This window comes from Sturnus vulgaris, chromosome 19, assembly GCF_052056855.1.
Source record: "Sturnus vulgaris isolate bStuVul1 chromosome 19, bStuVul1.hap1, whole genome shotgun sequence".
NCBI classification, from domain to species: Eukaryota; Metazoa; Chordata; class Aves; order Passeriformes; family Sturnidae; genus Sturnus; species Sturnus vulgaris.
Window position 1 is genome coordinate 5,240,986 of NC_142261.1, and position 21,978 is coordinate 5,262,963.

Consider the following 21,978-nt stretch of genomic DNA (forward strand, 5'->3'; position numbering starts at 1 on the left):
TGTTTCATGGCGCCCTTCACAGCATCTCACTAAGAACTAAGAACCAGACTTCTCTCTCACCTGCACAGACCAAACCCACACGTGTTCAACCCCTCAAATCCCCTCTTAGAGATGCTAGAGGTATGCCAAATCCCAGCTACACCTGCCCCATGCTGTCTCTGGATACAACTACAACAAAACAGCTCAAACTTCTCCTCAAATTGACCGAAAGAGCAAATGGCCTGCCCGGACACATAGCCTGTGTTTGTAACAGGAGCTACACAGACTCCTTGGGCCAAGGAATAAAAACGTGTAAAATCTTGAGTCTCTGTGAGCAGCTGAGATGCTTCCCTGCTCAGCTGACACCTCCCCTTCTCCAGGCCTGCATGGGGGAGGACAGACCTGAATGCTCCAGACAGACCCTCTGCAATCTCCTCCTCCCTTTATGGGTGGCACTACCCAGCAAACATTTGCTCCAGCAGTCTTAGAACCCCACAGCCCCTCCAAAGACAGCAGTATCTCATACAAAGGAGCACTTTTTACCTTTTCTGCCAATTCTCTGTACAGTCAGGGGTAAAACAATTACCTCATTACAGTTGCACACCAAATTCCCTTCTGCTGGAATTCACATCAGCTCTACTGCAACTTTATAACATTTGCATTATAAAAATGTCTGCAAAGGAGGCCAAGAAAAACAGCTTTTTGTTCAGAGGAAGCTCTGTGGTCAAGATGATGTCATCAGAAAGCGCCAAATTAATTTCCTGTGGTTACATCCTACAGGAAATCCAAGAAGCTCAGCTTTCTTGCTAAACCAAGTAGTCATTTGTTGTCAATAACTGTTAATTATGTGCCCAGATGTGTCATGAACTAAGGACTATGACGATTAGCCCTCATTCCCTGGACTCCTCCCAGTGAGGTCTGTTTAAATCAGTGGGCTGAAGACCAGGCAAAATGCTCCAGCCCCACATCCCAAGCCATCCTGGGGTTCTGGGGCTTCTGTGCTCATGCCAGCCCATCACCTCCCCTGGTGCTGCCTCCAGGCCCCACAATGGGGGATGTGCTGGACAAGAAATCCCCAGAAGAGCAGCAGCCACACAGGTTACCCTGTTAGCAGCAACAGGGACCCTGATAGAGAAAACCGCACAAACAATGACAAGCAACAGCTTTTCTGCTCTTCATGAACAGAAACAAGGAAATGTGGAGTGATTCAGGAGGTTTTCCAGCTGGTAAAATAATCAAGAAAATGTCTAGGAAGTCCCTCCCCCAGCCATAGTCCTCCACAACCTACTGAAAGATGCATTTTTCCAAGGCTTACTTGATATTTAACTTGCCAAGTTAGTAAAGCAGTAAAGCATTCAGCAAATTCTAGCAGATCTTTTCCACAACTTACCAGTGGGAAACTGATCTTCCTCAGTTTTTAGATATCCTCCAAAACTACTTGTGCTTACATGAATTCTCACCTGTCCTTCTGCCTCTCGCTCTTCCCTGTGCCTGCCATGCAACCACCAGTCTCCATTTTCCCACTCACAGTAGAGGGAATCCCTGGAGCAGGGGACAGGTTTTATATCTGTGCACTAAAATATGATTCTGTCCTTACAGTGAACTTTCAGTAGAAATCCCTTGGGAGAGCCTCCTCAGCCTGTGCAGCCCACTTCCCTTCACTGGCAGGGAGCCCAGCATAACTGAATAGTCAGGAATTGAATGGTCAAGGCAAAGCAGATCCTGTACAACTTGTTTTCAGGTTTGCATGGGTTCTTTTTGTTTTCACTGGTGTTTAGACTAAATGTATTTTATGCAAACACTGGGGACAGGGATTTTGCCCATTTCTTGTCTGGAAAAGCACGACTTAGGCTGCAGCTTGGCAGAGTCGAGGTCAGCAGCACCTGTAAACGTGCTGAGGACAGAGAGTGGTACTGACACTGACCCAGCAGCAGCTCCTCCCCTGGAGCCCAGCGCCTCTGTGCTGTAGGAACACAGATGGCAAGGGACAGGGAGGCAAAAGGACCTGCTCAGAGCCCAGAGACTAGAGATGGAGAAGGTAAATGGACAACCCAAGCATCCTGCCCCCTGCGCTCACATATCACATCTACTGATACAAAGACTTCCCTTAACAAAAGGCAAGTGGACACCTAGGAGGAGAAGTCACAGCTTCCAAATTCTTGGGGTAAAACAGGGCAGAGAGACAAGACTTTTTGGTATGTTCAGATCTGTCTGGAAAACCATGCAGTGCAGACAAGCAGCTTTGACTGTTTAATAAGCTTCCTACCTCTCTGTCCTTGAGCTTCATGGCAAGCACCAGCTGATGTCTGTGGTTAGTAAGGGCTTCCCGGTAATTTCCTTTGGAGAAGAATGCAGAGCCCAGATTTCCATGAGCTCGGCATTCTCCTGTCTGGTCACCTGTGTCACATGCAAACAAAACAAGGATTAGCTAAGACAGGCACTGTTGGAAGCATCCAGTGGGAAGACTGAAACATGAGGTACAAGTGATGCTCTGGTGTGAGAGCCAGCATTAGAACAAACTCATCTTTATGGTTAATACACAGCCAAACTTCCCTCTTTGCTGGCCTTCAGAAACTTATGCAATAGCCATCCATCTTATTTTTAGAATTGTTTTACTTTCTTATGTGGCCTAACACCTGGCAATTTTCCATTCCTCCCTGTTTATTCCTTGCTTGCATTGTAAAGGTCAGTCAATGGCCAAGGCCTAGAACAAGCACAAAGCATGCCAGCTTTCTCCAGAAAGCAATTCTGCAGCACAGCTCTGCTCAGATGTACAAAGTACACCTACAACTATCTTCAAGAGAGCAGTCCCTATGCTCTCAGTGAAGGGTCCTGGCTCCAGCCTTTGGGCAGTCTCTCCAGCTCTGCACAGTCAGGGCTTTGTCTCACACCTGTCTGCTCTCCTACAGCTCTCCACAAAGCTGAATGCTCTCACTGTTGGGCAGATATACTGTACTCAAGAGGGATTTTTGAATTTGTTTATTTTTAAGCACTCTCTGTTCATCATTACGTCACTACTGATTTGTTCCTTCCCTGGCTACTGCCCCAGAATCTGAGAGTGAGTCCTTTTGTCTATCAAATACTTGGAATAGCAGATGGCTTCATTTAAGACTCATGTAAGGTTTTGAGCCCAAGTATACACAGGGAGTAAGAGCAGTTCCCACATACATGACATCAGGTAATTAGAAGATCCTGTAAAACCTTAGCACATCTATTGATCATCTGCCCCTTCACAAAGGCAGGCAAACAGGGATGCACAAATCTGCAGTCTGCACTTTCAGAAGCTTCAGATTGGATTTAGCACTTTGTGAAAACCCACAGAAACCTGAGCATTCGAGAGAGATGCTGATCACTATCCTAGCTCTTGATTTGTTTCACCAGTCCCAACCCAGCACTCCAGGAGTGAAAGAAGGATTCTTACCTAAACTCTTGGCTACGTCCAAGTCCTGCTGCATGTATCCAGTGCTTTTCTCCGTGTTCCCAAGGGACCAGTATGCGCTGCTCAGTGCAGAGAACACCGATCCCCGCAGCTTCAGGCTGCAAGTGCCAATCTTCAGGGCAGCCTCTAGCACCACCACAGAGGCCCCATGGTGGCCTGCAGTCAGGAGCTCCTGGCCAATCACAGACACCACAACAAAGGGGCTCTTGTCCAGCTTCATCTTCTGCAGTTGTTGGTAGGTGGGCTCCAGGGACTCTGAAGTGCAAAACCAAAGACAGAGGTACTCGGCAAACCAAGTTATTTGCATCAGGAATCACCTTCACAACTCATCTTGATTTTTTCATAAACATGATTTAAGGGCCAGACAGCCCAAATCCAAGGGAGCTTGGGTACCATCTAAGATCTGGCATATCAAGACAGATCACCTGGCAAGCTGCTGTTTGCCTTGCAGAAAGCACTTCAGGAAAGCAGCATAAGAATAGAGCTTAGAGCAGTCTCAGCATAGAGCAGTCTCATACGGAGCTCTGAAGTCTGGCCTAATGGCAGAGGAATACAGAAGATATCTGTGGAATTTTGTAGGAAACTGGAAATGGGCCATCTGCACTGTCTGAGAGCATTGCAGTTTTTGCTCTTTCAGCACAAACCTTCAGATGAACGTCTGCAATGTCTTGCCTGTCCAGACACTCAAGCATATGATGTGTGCTTAGAGTGGTGACCAAAACTGCAAAAAGAAGATGCTCCTTCTGCAGGAGGACAGTGCTCCTGGGGCATGACAGCACTGGACCTGCCCAACTGCTTCGATTTGTCCAACTGCAGCAGGAAGCACAGCTGATACACAGCTGCAGAGCAGTTGGCCAGAGACAATCCTGCCAAATTTGGGGATCCCACAGAATACCATATAACCTGCATTCTAAGCAGCAGCCTTAGTACCTTTGGGTAGCAAATCAAATTGCATTCACCAGGTGACTAATGTATAGGACAGAAACTTTCAGATGAATTTGTTTTGGAGGATGGAGAAAAAACACTGTAAAAAAGGAAACACCAACAAGGATATTCTTTTCATTTCAGTGCTCCTTGGCTCCTAAGCCCTGTGGCCCCCAGCACCATCTGCTGAGGATGACAATTGCCATGTTCTCTCCTGACTAACAGCACTAGGGCATTGCAGCACAAATCCTGCAAGAGAAGCAGAGCTAGGAGGAGACAACCCCCTTCCTCTAGAGAAAAAAAATCTTGGAAACGGGGACGTGATGAAAGAGAGGCAAACACTGCACAGCTCATATGGCTTCAAGGTCTCTGTGATTTCAAATACTGCTTGAACAGAAGTGAATTAGCAGAGCAGCCTTTTTGCCTTCTGGAAAGCTGTGTGTTGAGAGACAGTAGCACCACAGAAAAGCTGCTGATGTGCTCCTCTGGGCAAACACTGGCCTGGGGCATTTCAGATGTGCTGCTCCCAACCAAAAAACTGTGGGAAGTTGCTCCATTAAAAACCCAGCCAGGGCCACAGCAGCACACCTCTGCCTGCACTAATACTGGAGACAGGAAAAAAGAACAAGGACTCCATGGGAACTGCTATACAAACCCATTCTGGTTCATCTCCAGCGCCCCTCAAGATGGCTGTCTTGACTGTCCCACTCAAGCAGAAGGATAGTTTTGGTTCCTCCTGTAACATCAGGCTTCATTCTTGGCATCTTGACTCAGCAGAGAAGCCAAACCTTGACATCTTTCCCTTCATGCCTCCAGGTTCTCCTGTCCTCAGATGCTGGGACAGAAGCTCCCACCTCTGGCTACCTCAGCAGGTGAGCCCCCCGAGAAGGCCCGTGTGCTTACCTCGCATGGGAGACTTCATGGCGGCCTCGACCATGCCGACCAGAAGCTGGAGGCTCTTGGGATCCTGCGCCAGCCCCGAGGCAAACGCGGCCAGCGCATCCGCATGGCGTCCCAGGTACTGCAGGGCCACGCCCTGACGGAAGTATGCCTGCAGGGACAGAGACAACAGCACTGAGCCACCACAGACAGGCACCAATAACAGCTGCCATGAGCTCCTGCTGCCGGAGAACGGGTCACACACCATGGCACTGCGGCACGCTGGCTGCAGTCAGTGCCACCAACACTGCAGCCCGCCCTGTGAGCCCCACCAGTGTGAGCCTCACCAGTGTGAGCCCCACCAGTGTGAGCCTCACCAGTGTGAGCCCCACCAGTGTGAACCCCCTCATTGCGATCACCTTCTGAGCTTTAGCAAGGTCTCAGCTGTTTTGGAGACTAGGGTCGGTCACTACTAGTAAGGCAAAGCTTTCCCTTTGGACGTGCCAAATACTGCTTCTTAACTACTTATTACCAGATGCTTTTTCTCAGGACCCTCCTCTCCAGTCTTGCACAGAAGGAACCCACTTCCCCTCTCACCAGCTCTTGCCAACGAGTCCAATATCAACATCCAGCACTAGCAGGGCCCAAAATGTACTGAAACTCAAGCTGCAATGAAACACAATCCAAAGATGCAGCCAGGAGCTGAGCCTTCTTCCTCCACTCACATCCACTGAGGCAGGCACTGCCCAGCACTGCCCACTTGCTAAATGCACTGTATATACCACATACACATGTATACATTGATCTATACAAGCTTCTTAGACTAAAGCAAGACATTTATAATTCTGACTGTTTACAAGACCATTTTTTCTTCATTTCTTTATTCTCTAGAAAACCATTTATGGGATCCTGCAATACCTTTAAAGTAACTTCTATCTTCTATCACCATGTATCTCCATTTCTACATCAGAAATATCAATATGCAGCTGCAAAGCATTCCCAAACAGAGCTCCCACATCTCCACACATACCAGGAACCTAAACACAAAGCAGGAATTTCAGACACATGCTCTGCTCACACAACGAGCACAGGCAAAGCCCCGGCCCAAAGGGTATCCAGAGCTGCCTCAGAGATACTGGGGAAGAAACCACAGAAAACACAATCCAGTATTTACAAAGCACTCAGGTATTTGTAGCACACACATCTGAACACTGTATTATAAAATGCTCTTGACTCTTTAAGCACCTTTGATGCCTGTTACTCAAGTTTTATCTTCATGCCCAGGTAATACCTTTCCAATGCAAATTTTGCTGCACTTTGAGTTCATTCAAACATACTTCCATAGCACAAATAAAAAGGATAAAGCATTATTTGTATTCTCTAAAGGTGCTTTAAGAACCAGTACAGCTCCTTGAGATTAGCTCTCTTGGCTAGGATCTCATCACTCTCTCTTCATCCATAATAGCACAGAGACCTGCACTCAAGATACATTAGGAATACATCTGGGAAGTCCTTTTACTTAAACAGGAGAAATCTTTAATTAATTTTTGAACTCGTTAGAGCATTCAGGCACTTTTGGACTCCAATCCAGGAAGGCAGAGATTAAGGAAAATCAGAAATGATGTGAGAAATTTAGAGACATGAATATTTAATCTCTTTTCCATTAGTAAGCCTTGATTGTAGAACCCCTTTTAATGAATTCAATGGAAGTGAAATGCTTTTCATTAACCTTTAGTATAAATGTGTTCTTATTGAACCAAACAAGCCACTGTACTGGAAACCCAATTCAGAGTTAACTAGATTACAAGCATGAAGCTTTAAATCAAAGAAAATACAAAGAACTAACAACATGCAGCAGCCACCAAGCACAAGTCCTCCCAGCAGAGTGCGAAGTGTCACCTAAATCATGCTGTACACTATTAAGTCTTGTTTTTACAGAATTACCATCTAATTACTTTCTTTACTGCCTGATGACAGAGGGAGTTGGACACAGCACGACTGTGACTGGGACCTTTCCAGCCCACAAAGCTGCTTGGTCCAGGACAGCCATGCCCTGACTGAGCTCTGCAGGAGGAGGGCACGGACATGCAGCCACCAGCACCGAGCTCCATGTGGTGTGTGGGCATCTTCAGCACCTTGTGCCTCACTGGCACATCCTGAATGCTGAGAAAGGAGAATCCCCACCCTCTGAACCTCACAGATGGAGGAGACACACAGGCTCCAGGTGACAGGAGGAGACAAGAGGGAGCAAGACCCACGAACACTCAGTTCCGCACATTCTGAACATCCTTTATGGAAAGGGCTTTTATCTGCTCCCCACATCTATTCCTGGAAGTGCCCCTGGAAACCACTTCATTTGAATACAAACACAACATTCAAAGCCCAAAAGAGAAACCTATTAATCATAACAGAAAGTACGACTTTGGCCTATTTTTCTTCTGCAAAAAACCCTTCCTTCCTTCCTCTTCCAGTTTCCAGCATACACAAAAATGCACTCTGCACATTGTGTTCCCCATGGACCTTTAACTAACTAAATAAAAAGCATTCACATCACCTATTTCCTCCCCAAGAGGCACTCACAAGCTAGTTTAGCATTGGAACGAAGACACTGTATCAAGGGGAAAAGTCTGCAAAAAGGAAATGGTGAGAATCACCCTTTGGAAGAGGAGAGGAAAAGGGAAGGCAGGGAGCCAGTAGCTGCAGCTGAAGGAATGAGCCAAGGAGCAGCTCCTGGTCCCAACACAGACAGAGCCTTCCCCTGCTGAGAGAGCTTTAGATTTGAAATCACATTATGTGAAGATACTACAGTGCTCACTCTCCAGTAACAGTGACATTAATTTTCCAGTAATCCCAAATAAGAAAAAACAATCAATTCCTTTTAAGAAGATTAAAGCAAGGAGAGAGACCATGTTTCACTAAAGACAAGACAGAAACAGCAGGTGTTTTCTAACCTATCTGCATCCTCAGTGTAATACAGACAGCTGGAACCATCTCTCCCATTTTTGTAGACTCTGTGCCACACTTTCCAGGAACAAGGCAATGTGCAAGAAGAAAGCCTCACTCTCAGCTGGAATTTGGCACCAGATGCATCTCCCTCAATGGGAACTCTTTTCTCCTATCCTTGTGTTAGCAGGATGGACACAGCTGTGCTGTTCCCTCCTCCAGAGCCACAGCACGTCAGGGCTTCCCAGCACCTGCACCCAGCCCTGCAGGCTGAGCTCTGCCCAGCACACACACTGCCTGCAGAACGACAGGCAGATACAGCTCTTGCCAGCAGCAGCCTTTTGGGAAGGGAAGAGGATTAAAGAGTCCAAAGCAGCTCTAGGAAGCAGCCAATCTCATCAAATCCCTGATACTCTGTTGGAGAGGCTGTTAAGTGAGCATTCCCACACATCTCTGAGAATCAGACACCAGTGTGGGATCACACAGCCAGGTGGGCTCAGCCTTTTGCACAACGGGCTGTGCTTCTGCCCAGCTACCCAACTTCATGCAGCCAAGGGAAGGAGGGAGGACAAGGAATAGAGAGCACTTTTTACCCAGAATACCTTTGAAAGCACTGTTGATATTCTGGAAGCAAAAATAAGTTAACCTAATTAATAAACTGGCAAAATATATTTGGCAGTTGAGACTTCTGGGCCATGCAAAACACTGTTGCTGTAACAGAGGCTGCTGGCCTCAGGACAGAACCCAGCGAGGTGAAGTGGCATCACAGGACCCAAAAGCCTTCCCACCTCATTCAGGTTTTGTCACCCACTTTTGCAGACTTTTACCCCACGCTTTTCAGAATACCCCATGTTTTCACGGCTGGAATAAAGTTTTTTACTGTTTTTCCCTACCTTCAACTTAATTTTACAAAACTTGTACGAGCACGAGAAGAGCACAGAGACAGCCCTGCCCCTTAGCCAGGGCAGTTCTGTGGAGCCAGCTGGCCACAGCACAGGCAGCATCTGCCTAGGCAGGCACGGCCCCTCTCTGCAATTCTAAGCACAAGTCCTAAGTTTTCTGCTCAATTTATTGACCCATGTCGTTTCTGTACACACTAGTATTTCTCACCTGGGTTTATTACAGCCCATTTAATGGAAAAGGGGAATTTCTGTCTGTCTTAGAGGAGCTGCCACTGGACTGATGGCTGCAGTGTCCAGGCAACACAAATAAACATGCTTATTAGCTCTTTTGATCCTCATCATTTGAGATCCCATCTAGGTAACTGTCTAGATCCTGAATACTAGATTTCCCTGTGCAATCTGAAACAGGATTAGAATGCAAGTGTCATAACTGAATGGCCAATACCAAGAGTGGAGCTGAAATTTTTATTAAATCTTCTGATATCAATATGCAATAACTGTTTTAGGCAACAGTAATTGGTTTATAATTAATACAAAATATGCAGTCAAGATTAAAAATACAGTACAAAGACACAGCATGTAAATAATGAAGGGGGCCTTTAAGTTGCCCAAGATTTTGCTAAATAAAACCAAGTCAAGGTCCTGCCCACAAGGAATGCAGCAACAGATTCTACACTTGGGATGTCCCCTCCCTGCTCAGGAGCTCCTGTGCCTCCCCCTGCACCCTCCCTTTCTGCAGGGGTCCCACTGCCATCACAGGCCACAGCTGCACTGCCAGGGCTCACCTGGTCCCTCTGCCACCAAACCTCACACCACAGGCTCATGGATATGGTGCAGTGCTGGACAACGTTAACTGGATAACAGAGAGAAACAAAACTGGAACAGCATCAGAAGAACTTGCACCAGAAAATTCCTGTCAAGCAAACATGGAAAACTTGAGAAAAAGCACCTTGGTCTTAGACAAAGGCTGCCATTGTACACAGGGGAGGAAATTCAAAGCACCTCCATGCTGCTGTCAGCTTCAGACCCTGGACAGCTGGCCATGAGGGCAGGAAAGGCAAACACACACAAAACGCTTCTTCCATAATGCTCCCTTGGTTTGCCAGATCAGGAGATGATGCCAAAAATAGCAGGAATAATCTCTGATGCATCTCATGCCTGTTCTTAGTCTGCAGAACATCTCTTGTGCAGTCAGACCCGCTGCCCCTGGTGGCTGCCCACGCCAGCTGTGCCCACGGCTGACCAGAGCTGTGCAAGGGACGGCATGTGTGAACAGCTGCCACAGCTTCCCAGGGCCAAGCACCAGGTTGAATCTGTCCTCTCCCCTTGTAACTGTTTTACAGCCAAATTTTAGAGAAAAATACGGACAAATCTCTGCTGTGGGATTTCAGGAATGTGAGGAGAGGGAAGACTGCACTTTAATTCAGAACACATGTAGCACATGCATAAATACTGCTGCTGACCACACGAGCTGAATTCCAGCCTTCCCAAAATTAAGGTTGCACCCCAGGTAACACTTTTCCTTCACAGTCCTACATCTGGCTGACACCTGAGCCACAGCTGTCAGCCTGCCCTGGAGAATCAGCATAACGGATTTGTTGTCTCTGCAGCTTTGTTTCTTTATCTTCTACCTGTTTCCAAGGTGCCTCTTACAGAACTACACTTCTTAGAAATGGAAATTTCCTCTAAGCCCCATTGGGCCTATAGAGAAAAACAAGATGGGTGTGTGTGTGTAAAATATCTTGCCTGGTTTTATCCAAAGAGCATTTAATCATTCTTATTAATTGTGCTTCCACTAGCTGTTAATGGGATTCTGTGCACAGCTCATTTGCCCACCTGAAATAAATCGAATTTAATCAGTAAATAAAGAGTCAAACCTTTGTTTATTTAGTCGATGTAAACAGCCCAGCTTTTCACAGAGCTTATCCTTATTGCTCCTTTCTCACATGCTTCAGGCTTACTCTAGGAACAGCAGCTACATCCTGGAACCCCTCTTCAGAGGACATCCCTCTCCTTCCCTAACAGCAGGTGCCAGCAGACAATCTTCCTGTCTTTATCGCTACAACTCAACCTGGTGCTTAGTTTACTTTTAGCACTGTACTGTGATACAAATTGTAAATTTAATTCTTTCCCCCAATACAGGTACTCTTCCTCTGGACCTCAGTACTGGGTCCTCTTGGCTTCACTCTCCATCTGTAAAGTCCCTGTGTCTTGCACTTCCCAGTTATCCCACCTCCACCTGGTTTTAGCTGCTGCTTGACTGCTGTGAATCTGAAAAGCACTTAGGGTTGCTTTGGAAATGCTCTTGTCTACACTGAGACACTGAGATATAGCAGAGGTCATTTAACAACCCTTTAACAACTTTGGCTTACCATGACTTCATCCAAATGACTCAAAACCTTTGTAACTGCTGAAAATCAGATAAACTTTGATCAGCAAATGGTGATTTGTGTGTCACAAGAATGAGTGAAGTGCCATATTTAAACTAGCATTTCAGGATTTTAACACAGACAGTTTTTCCAACACAGCAGACTCCACAGGAGCAACAGCTCTGCAAACAACCAAACATTCAAAGAGAAGTGAAATGCACCCTTGAGAGCCGCCAGAATTACACCGGGCTTTGTGGAAAACAAGCCCCAAAGCCACTTCTTTATCACACCTTATCCTTATCTCCATGGCTCCATTCTCAAGATTGCCCTGATCTTAAGGTACATCCTTTCTTACCGGTGAAGTAGAAAAAAAATCAGAGCAGCACAACCTCCCGGAGAGCAGAGCAGAAAACCAAAGTAAGATGAAATACACAGTAGCTGGAGCACAGGATAACAGTGACTGCCACGTGTTCACAGGTGTGTGATTACAGTGTACCTGCAGCAGGGAGTTGTTCCATATTCCCTGGAGAAGCACCTGATGCTCAGCAGGGACTGTGACAGAGAAGCCCAGCACACACCTACTGCACACACGGGCTCCTGCCTCTTGGCTCACCACCTCCCTACCAGCACCGCCTGCCAAGGACAAAGCTGATGACAGGGGAGAAGGGAAAAATCAAATTTGCAAAAGTACTAAACATAAATCTCTTTGGCCCAAGTGAACGTGGGAAAAATTCTTCAGCAGGGGCGTCCCATTTAGCAAGTTTTGCCAGATCATTACTCTTGTAATGCAAAGGGGAGAAACATCAACACCATGTTTCCCTACAATGATTTGCCTCCTTTATCACAGATCTCTGAAGCACCAAGTAATTTAGTAGTTGCTATGGAAACTGCTAGTTTTATTGAACAGCCCTGAAAGGGTCAAGAGGTACCATCAAACTGGCCAATTGTAAATTATTTCCCTGCTAAACATCTGCTTTATTTTAGTTGCCCTACCACTTCTCTGTTTTGCTGTTAGAACAGTATCTGGATGGACTCCAGAATAGGTGTCATTCTTCAGTGGGGCTGCAACAGCCAAGTCCAAAAATAGTGATTTTGATTTTCTAATACATTGTAAAATCCTTCATACAAAGGAGCCCTACTGAGGGCAGAATAGCAAAGGACTGGGGATTCTTCCTTCCAGCACACATCAGCACTAACTTGAGGCAGTGGTAACCAACACAAAGAGCTGTTTTTCACCATGGTCCCTGGGGTTTTCACAGGGCTGCTTGCACCAGCCATGAGATGAACAACCCATCAGACTGATCCCCTTGTGCCTTCAGAAAAGGGACAAAACAGCTGTAGTTCCCAGCAAGCACCCAGCTCTTCTCAGCTTTGCAACCCCAAGTCTTCCTTGCCAGCAAGGGTCGGTGCTCTAGGAACACAAAACATTGCATTGCCTGTACTAGACTACCAGAAAACAATGTAATCTACCTTCCTTTATTCATCATACAGAAAATGGCACCAAAGATTCCAAATGCTAGTTAGCAGCTTCTATTCCTACAGGCCAGGAGAACAGCAGGAGTACTGGCTGCATTTCCAACTTTGCTATTGAACTCATTGGATTTGTGTCAGTTCCCTAAAAGTGCCAAATTTCTTATTATTGCCATTTATTGAATGTGTGTCTATGGAGCAAGGCTTCCTCTGTGGAGGACATGGGCAGCTCCCCTGTGCAGAGGTACTCTGTCTCTTCCACAGACAGAAAGCTGCCCTAGACAGCATCACCTGGAAATCCTTATTCCAACATCTTTAAGTTACCTTTAATGTTATCTTTAAGTAACCTTTAAGTTACAACTGTACTTAATTCAAATAACTGGAGCAGGCAGGAGAGAGCATTTTATGACAGAACATACCTGAATTTAAGAGGCTGCATGCTTTCTAATGACAACCATGCCTAAGTTCTGTGCCCAGGGCAAGCCAGTAAAGGGCAGGCTCTGTTCCCTCCTCATACATTCTCTCCGCTCATCTGGCTGAAATTATTCAAGTGATGACAAAGAAAGCAAAAGCTGTGTCTATGTAGACAAGTTCTGGTCTTTCTCACATATCCTGTGAACTCCATTACTTATGTAAAGTCTTGGCTTGGAAGAAAATATTCTAAGTTCTGAGGTATTTGGCATGCCTTGGTATGGTGACTCCAGCCTTGATTCAGACTTTCCATCCCCAGGAATCTCAGGAGAAATGAAGATACTTTTCTGTACATCCACAGGAAAATTTCTCCTTCGTCAGGCAATGAGTTCATGGTATTAATTTCAGTTCTCTTTTCTAAAATTATCCACCACAGACTAAAATTTCCACACACTGGAACACAGCAGGTACTGGAGCATTGCTCTGTTAGGATGCACTCAGCAGAAAGGCTTCTCTCAAGGCCAGGGCTTGCCTGCCCAGCTCAAGCCTGGACTCCTGAGAAAGTTATCAGGGCTATACAGAAATTGCAAATCATGCAGACATACCTATAGAGAGACCAAAACCAGCGAGAAATGTTTGACGTGTCACAGTTCCTTCCAGCTAATGGGAACTCATTACATCTGGACTCTGATGCAGGCAGGTGCTAGGTGGTAGAAGAGCTGCCCAAGTACAAATTTGAGGGGATATGCTAAGCCAAGAGAGATCCTGCACTTCCAGAGGTACAGTTCAGGAATGCTGGAGGAGAAAACCAAGCAGTGCCCTGCTCTGGGACCATGGCTTGGCCAGAGGACAAGAGAGGCCCAGCTCACTGGAGCTGCTCAGCAGCAGAATCTGGTGTGTTAATTCTCTCCTGCCTAACAGACACAGCAACTGCCCCTACAAAGCCAACAGCTTGAGGCTTAGGGTGCTGAGGATCTGTTCAGCATTCTGCAACACAACACCCCAAGGTAACAGCTCCACTCGAGCCAGGAGCCCCTGGGCACAGGCAGAACCCCAAGCACCAGGCAGGCACCATTGGCACAGATCTCCTCAGCTGTACCCCAAGGACAAACCCTTCCTGAAGCTCTTCCTGCAACTTCCTCTTCTGCTGGCCTCTCTTTTGGCATTTCCCAGAGGATGTTCTGACAGCCAGGTCGCTGCTGTTCAGCTGCAGCATTCGTGCAGGATAATTGCAGCCACAGTGAAAGCTGTGTCTCTAGGGAAGGAGAAAGCTCACAATAATTACAGTTCACTGAGAAACCTCCAGCAATAGGGATGGCTGGAGACTCTTCCCCATCTGTGAACTGTACAAATTTGAACTTTGGGTGAGATGTTTAATACAGTACAGCACCAGGCAAGTCTCCCCCAAAAGGAACCAAGAGCAATCAGGAGAACAAAGAGAAGAAAGCACTGCCTGCTGCTTGCCACTGGCCTGCAGCCCTGCCAGAGTGCTGGGAAGAGAACAAGCAAACTCGGTGAATAATTGAAGATATAGTGATGAAATCTTAGAATGTCAGAGGCATAATACAGTTTTGTAGGTTTCATCATGAAGCTTTGAATTCCCAAATAAGACACACTGAATAATTTATCTCCGTGTCAGCACTGGGTCATCAGCTGTTCACTCACACACGCTTCAAGACACTTGAATAGGTCTGAACAGACTAAAGAACAGGGTCCAGAGGGAAAAGGTGATGAAAACTCAACCCACTCACCCTTCCAAACACTAGGCTCAGATAAAAATGTGTAGACCCCTCAGTCATGCCGTGTGCATGAGTTCCCACAGGTTCTGAAGCACCCCCTGTGCTGGCTTCAGGCTGGCATCTGCCATCCTGTCACCCAGACTCAGGTTCATCCAGCTCAGATCCAGAGGCTCACCTGTCTGTAGTTTCTCAAAGCCCCAAGCCACAGCTCTGTGGCACTAAATACCACTTACTCACTAGAGCAGGCCATGAACACTGCACAGCCTTTATCCAGACATCATTTGGAACTTGTCAGGTAGCTATGTGCACTCAGATTTTATCGGTTAAGTTTTTCACATTTTTAGCATTCACTTCTGGGCAGATATCTGTGCAGTAATCCATACCCAGCCTGTTTAATCGATAACTGCATGGCAGTAGGTAAAAATCCCTGCATTTCCAAGTGGAATTCCACAATTGCCACACCCAACCACCCATGATGGGATCAGAGAGCACAGCTCAATCTGTCTGAGCAATCTGCTTTCCTAGAAATCTGCTTTAGATAATATGGACACACAGGCAGGTCACAAACAACAAAGCTTGTAGGATTTAAATCAATTCTCAACCATCAAAGACTTTCCCACATACTAATATCCTGAAACAGCCCCTATCAATACTGACTGACCTGGCAGCATGAGTAATTACCTCCTAGTTCATCCTTTAAATGACAGAGGAATCCTTCCCAGCTGAGCTATTCCCCTGAGCATCTCCCTGGGAAGAAGGAGCAGTATTCAGAAGCAGAGCTGCATGCCTGTAGCTTTCCCTGTGGAAAAGCCAAGCAGTCACCAAGGAATTCCCCTTTCCACCTATGCTGACAGGAGTTTTGTAATGTATCAGATTATTTGAGGGGAAAAAAATAAATGCAATACCACTACACTTGCACATATTCTTTTGGCTTTTGCAATAATAAATTTTTTCTACTGTTTCTCTTAAAAATATCATTTAAATGAAAGGGTCAGATTAAATTGCAGTAAATTTCCTGAGGCATTAATTACGTCCATTCACTATTTGTAAGATATAAGAAACTTTTCAAAGGCTCTTGAATAACAACACTGATACAGTGGGATTTGTGCACTGGTGGTTCAGTCAGTAACTGGATACAGAGAGTCAGAAAGCACCTAGGTGCTAAAAAGGTAGGGGAAATGTTTCAAAAAGAAATGGAAAGTGACACTTAAGAGTCTGGAAAGAACTGGTCATTTAAATGACAACGTGCCAGACAAAGGCAAAAGACAAGGAATGAAGAAATCAAATTCACTTAAGTGAGCACGTGTGTGCACTCATGCATATGCAACAGAAAAAAGACAGCCAGCCACAGATCAATCATGCTAACAGACCATATGAACATCAGAAAATGCAGGTCTGAGATAGTGTGTATCCAGTGGGATAGAAACAGAGGCATAAAGAAAGGTACAACTGCCACAACTGCACCAGTGTGACAATGTCCCTGCACTATCCTGCAGCAAATTTTTCTGCAGATCAGTAAGCAGTCTTTCATTTAATTATTGCCTAATTAAGTGAAAAACAAGAACATCATCCTCTAGGTCTTTGTTAACACTTCAGTAAATAATTCCAAGCTTTTCTCTCATTATATGACAATCTTTCAAGGCATCTGTTCTTTCTCATCACACATCTCTAAATATACTTCCAATTAGGGTGCCACAGCTCAAGAAGGACATCACTGTGCAAGATGACAACCACTACACCGGGTCTGACAAAAGCTCCTGCAGACCTGCAGGTGGTTCTGGCCACAATCAGCCTGGATCCCCTGGGGAGGAGCAGGACAGGCATGAAATCCTCGAAACCCTTCTCCACACTCCACTTATTTGTGATTCAGTACAACCTGGAAATGGCAAGGCACAGCAGCTTCATCACAGCTTTGAGAGGGAGAGTCCTGCAAAGCTCCGTTCTTCACTTGACCAGACAATAAATAGGTGAAAGTTAAAAACCTCTCCTGAAAAATGAAACAATTAGGAAGTGCCTTTTCCTGGGAACATGCTGCTTTCACGGCAGCATGACAGAGGTTATTTTGAACTTATTACTTCCACTGGATTCAGCTGTAAGTAATTAAATTTAGTCATAGAAGTCTGATCTATAAATGGAACCTACAGAAGCAATTACCAGAGCTTCCACTGGATCAGAAAGCAATGGTCTGCTGTTTGATATAAACTGAAAAGAACATTTTTTATACTGCATGAGAAGTCACAGTAACATGGTCCCCTTGCAGAGATTTGCTTTGAAAATTACAGTTTTCAGTGAAGAGAGTCACAGGTTACAAATTCCAGCCATGCTCTGCTCCTTCCACTTGAACAGTCTCATGGGTAAAAAAGACAATTGTATGACACAATTTCAAGGACAATTTCAAGTTTTGGCTCCTGTTCTGTACTCAGAAACCACATGAAGGAAGAGTTAATTAAACATGCAAGAGATGGGGTGACTAAGCATCAAGATTTTTAAAATAATATATTTTGATACCTCATTTTGGTCTGTTTGGAATCTAGACTATGCAGAATCTGATGGATCTGTGAACCCAGTGGGTCTCTCTCAGCCCAGCCCCTGAGCATGCACTTTGTCACCCCTCAAACCACTGCTGTACAACTGGACTCGATGAGGAAAAGCTTGCAGAATTGTGCATTCCTGAACACAGTGGTGGAAAGCTGCAGCCTGACAATGTTTGCTGAGGACACCAAACTGAGTGGGGAAGTGAACACTTGGGAAGGGAGAGCCAACCTGCAGAAAGACCTGGATAGGCTGGAAGAGTGTGCAAATAATTTCCTATCTTTCTGCACAGGCAACAACACTGAAGTGCAGCACCAACTTGTGCAGGAGAAACAGCTGAATCCTGCTCTCCCTTGTCAAGAAGATGAAGAGCTTGCGTGCTGCTGGAAGTGAGATGTGCCACATGCTCATGGAATTTGAATCCCCATCTGGAGCTGCAGCCCAGGTAGCAGAAGGTCACTGCAGTAAACTGCTCTCAGCTCAGACACCAGCACTGCCATCAATATTTCAATGCCCCCCTTCATGCTACAGGCAAGGATAACAACCTACTCTTCATCACAATTTCTTTTACTTCACAGAGTAAAGAAGAAACAATACTTTGTTAGCAAATGCAACACAATTATCAGAGTAATAATAATCAAAACTACTGCACCTTGCAAAATCTTTGCTTGGTTATAAAGATATAAAGAGTTCTTTGACTACTAATGGCATTGTGCAATGAGGTCTGCAGCTTGGCAGCCATTAGCAATAATTCACTGCCACAAGGCACTTCTCAACCAACATATTCAAGAATCACAATTCTGAAAGCTTTTCCTGGTCAATCTCTGGGCATAAAAACATGAGAAAAACAAGGGATTTGTGAGGAATTAACACAGATCCTCACACACTGAATATAATATAGAGAATTGTTAAAAATATGTTATAGGGCATTCACTATCAGATGTTCTAATTTTTTCTATAAGACAAAAAATTGATATTTTGATATTCATCATTTGATAAGGAATGTGCTAGGGCCATCCCTTACTGAGACTGAACACACAGATTCTGCACGTGTTTATGGTACTGTGGCAAAATTGCAAATACACAGCCAAGCTCTGAAAAATGGCCATGTGATAGCTTTTGCACAAGGCAGTCTACAGGAAGAAAATAAGTCAAACATACTTTAGCAGATCAAGAAATCCTCTAGCAGTCTCTTCAGCAAAATTACTTTGAGCCTGAAGCTTCTTAAGCCTGCCTAGGACAGACCTTTTAGAGGACTGTCTTGGTATTTGCATTCTGACATTGTGTTAGAAGTCTCTCCATAATAAAAACCAAACCAAAACCCCACAAACAAAAACTTTTTACCAGAAAACCTGAAAAAAAACTGCCCCCCATAAGACTGCCTGCTTGTCAGCCAACCATCAGCTGCTGTCCTACACCAACACTGGCAAACACCACCTCAGACTGGGCACTTGTCACAGCAGATTTCTTTGAGGAAAGCAGTTTATAAATAATGATGCTGACATGTAATTCTGTGACTCTGCATTTCATATACAGCTGAGAGATTCAGCACAGCAATCCAGGGGAAGAGCAGCCAACAGCCACCATATTCCCAACAAGAACATCTGCTCCATGCCCAGCAGACACAGCAGTTCAAATCACGGGCAATTCTCATGCAGCACCTTACCCCTGCCATGTCTCATCTCTCATCTGTCCTAGAGAGGGACACAGCAGTTACAGACCTGGGTAGGAGTAAATGTTCCTTCAGTAATTCAGTCTCATTTTAAAGAAATGAAAAAGTAATTCAGGAGGGTCTGAAGGTTTCAATTTCAATCATCTCCCCTTTGCCCTTTCACGTGACTGCTCCCAAAGGAAATCCTGCTTCGAGGCGTCACTATTTCATGTATCTGAGTCAATAAGCCTCTGCTGTGAAATACACAATGCCAAGACAATCTACCATCCCACTGCCTTTAAAGACCCCCATCCCTACCCTACACGAACACACTGATCCCCTCTTTTGCACACACAGGGCTCAGCACACAGCCTGCCAAGCATCTCCTCACGTCAGGTATCCCCCAGCTCCTCCTGGCTCGTGCCAGCCTCCCAGAGCAGGGACAAAGCTGACCCACAAGCACAGGCCACAGGGCATTGCCTCAAACAGGTTATTTATTATTCCCAGCTACACAGGAAAAAATAGAGTGCTACAACAGTTTATACTGGCAAAGATATGTAAGATAATGCAAAAGATTTGCTTTAAACTACCAACAAGGTAGAATATGCAGTTAGTGATGATAACAACACTCCTCCCAGGCTTTGGTATTATAAGCAGGTGGGAAAGAAAACTTTCAAGCCATCACTTCAGTTAAAATAGATCTTTAGCTTGAAGGCAAAGAAAGATTCAGCTGCAACTGAAGCCTGGAATTTCCAAAATATGTTTTGCATTTATTAAGATATTATTAACATCAGTAGAGAAGATAACCAGTCAATTCATACAGCAGCCCAGACTCATTTAAAGGTTGTTAAAAATGAAATTCAGTGGCAGAGGTAGGAATGTAGCTGCCATGAAATGCAGAGCACAGACATCTGGCAGAAGGCATGAAAGCAGCACCCTGGAAACACCATCTAAAATAACACTAATTTCTCCAATTGCTGGTTCAGGAAGTAAGGTCCTAGACCTCACTTTGAAGTCTAGGCAGTCCAAGCTGCTGAACCAAAGCAACACAGCTACTGGCTCTGTGAGTATTCACCTCTGAAATCCCGAGTACCTTCAGCAGATGCCACAGAGAGGTGACCTCAGCCTGATCACATTAATCTGATGAAAAAGGCAGGAAAGGCATTTCTCTGATGATTCATTGCTCTCTGTTCAGCAAGTCCCACCCAAGCTGGATGGACCTAGATGCAGTCACAGAGGCCAAAGGGACATAAAACCAGAGACTCACTGCTGCATCAATCTTCACTTTATATTCCTATCTCTATTTGAAACATTTTATGTGCATTCATCAGTAAATTAAAAAGCAATAGCTCAAGTCACTGGATTTACAACAAGAGACAACTGAACACTTGAACTAATTGTTGGGAAATTTTCCTATTTAACAGCTGTTTGCCCCTTTCTACTGCAATTCCATTGCCCCCATCATCCCACATTGAATAATCTCTCCCTGACACATCCCAGTTTATATGCATTCCACAATCACAGACTTTTATGTTCCCCACTCAGTCAGTTATCCAAATGATACAAATTCAGCCCCTTTGATCTCTCCTCATACATCAGTCCCTCCAGGCCCCTAATCACTTTTTTCACTCTTCTCTGAACTCCCTCCAGTAATGATGTGATTCTAATCCTCTGAAAGGAGAGGTTTTTGGCTCCAGTTCTTCCCACAGATGCGAGCAAACAAATTCAGAGAGACTCCACAAGCTCCGTGCGTAGCACTGTCACCAGCCACCACACATCAGACTGTGACACTGAAACAAAGATGGAATTGTCTTGTAAATGCTAGGGAGCCAGAAGCTGAAAGGAACCACAATGAAAATTAAAACAATAAACTGATCTGTGCTTTATACCAGGCCTTTAAAGTCACCAGGACTTTAGGGCAGTTTCCTGCTGGATGTTCTGAAGAAGCCAGGGTGACTGTCCCAGGGTTTTACAGAATTACAGCTCCTGTAGCAGCTTCATGATAAATAAATACCCCAAGAAAATGGTGCACAGAGCAAGGCCAGGGCCCTGCCCACAGCTGGAGAGCTGTTTCATAGCTACCACAGGCCAACCCAGCAGCAGCTGCAAGTGATATGAGCCCTGCTTATACTGATCAAGTGCCTGGCATCCCACCAGAGGAGGAGACACTATTCACACCTCCAACAAAGGCCCTGGCCAGCATGAGAGCCTCCAGAGGCTACACATGACCTGTGTGCCATCATTCAGAACCAGTTTTGAACCATTTACAAACTGAACTACAGCAAATTGACTCCAATTTGACAGCCAGTAAGTAAACAACCTTTAAATTCTATCCACAGATGTGTTGCCTGATTAGTGTATTCTTTGCTACAGTTCTGGCAAAGGAAGGTACATTACAATCCACAGGACTTGCCTGTTGCAGAAAACTTCCCATTTTATGCATAGGGATTACACTGTGTCCCTAATCATACTGGAATTACAGGTATCCCAAGCTGGATCCCATGGATCCCACCACTGCCTCTACTCTGAGGAAGATGCAGATCTCCTGACTTCTTACACATCATATGAAAGCCAGGAGAAGCCTTATGCAAAAAACAGATGGCAGAAACAGCTCAAAACGCTCCATTTCAATGATTAAAAGGTATCAGAGTAAGAAAGAGACAGCTTGTGTTGGGTCACAAAGCATTACATCTGAGAATGTATGTCTGGGAGGGCACTGTGCTGTGAGCATGGAGAAGAT

The 21,978-nt window shown here is 45.3% G+C and overlaps 1 protein-coding gene across 3 annotated transcripts in view; it reads right to left on the reverse strand.

The window, feature by feature from the left end:
* The window catches only part of TTC28 (tetratricopeptide repeat domain 28), a 108,571-nt gene that overhangs the window by 42,355 nt on the left and 44,238 nt on the right, over nucleotides 1-21,978 (reverse strand). For all 3 annotated transcript variants that reach the window (XM_014874936.2, XM_088176324.1, XM_088176325.1), the window contains 3 exons: nucleotides 5,246-5,393; nucleotides 3,401-3,673; nucleotides 2,246-2,376 (listed from right to left, as the gene is read on the reverse strand). In XM_014874936.2, the coding sequence (XP_014730422.2) occupies nucleotides 2,246-2,376; nucleotides 3,401-3,673; nucleotides 5,246-5,393 (552 nt within the window). The remainder of the gene's footprint in view (nucleotides 1-2,245; nucleotides 2,377-3,400; nucleotides 3,674-5,245; nucleotides 5,394-21,978) is intronic.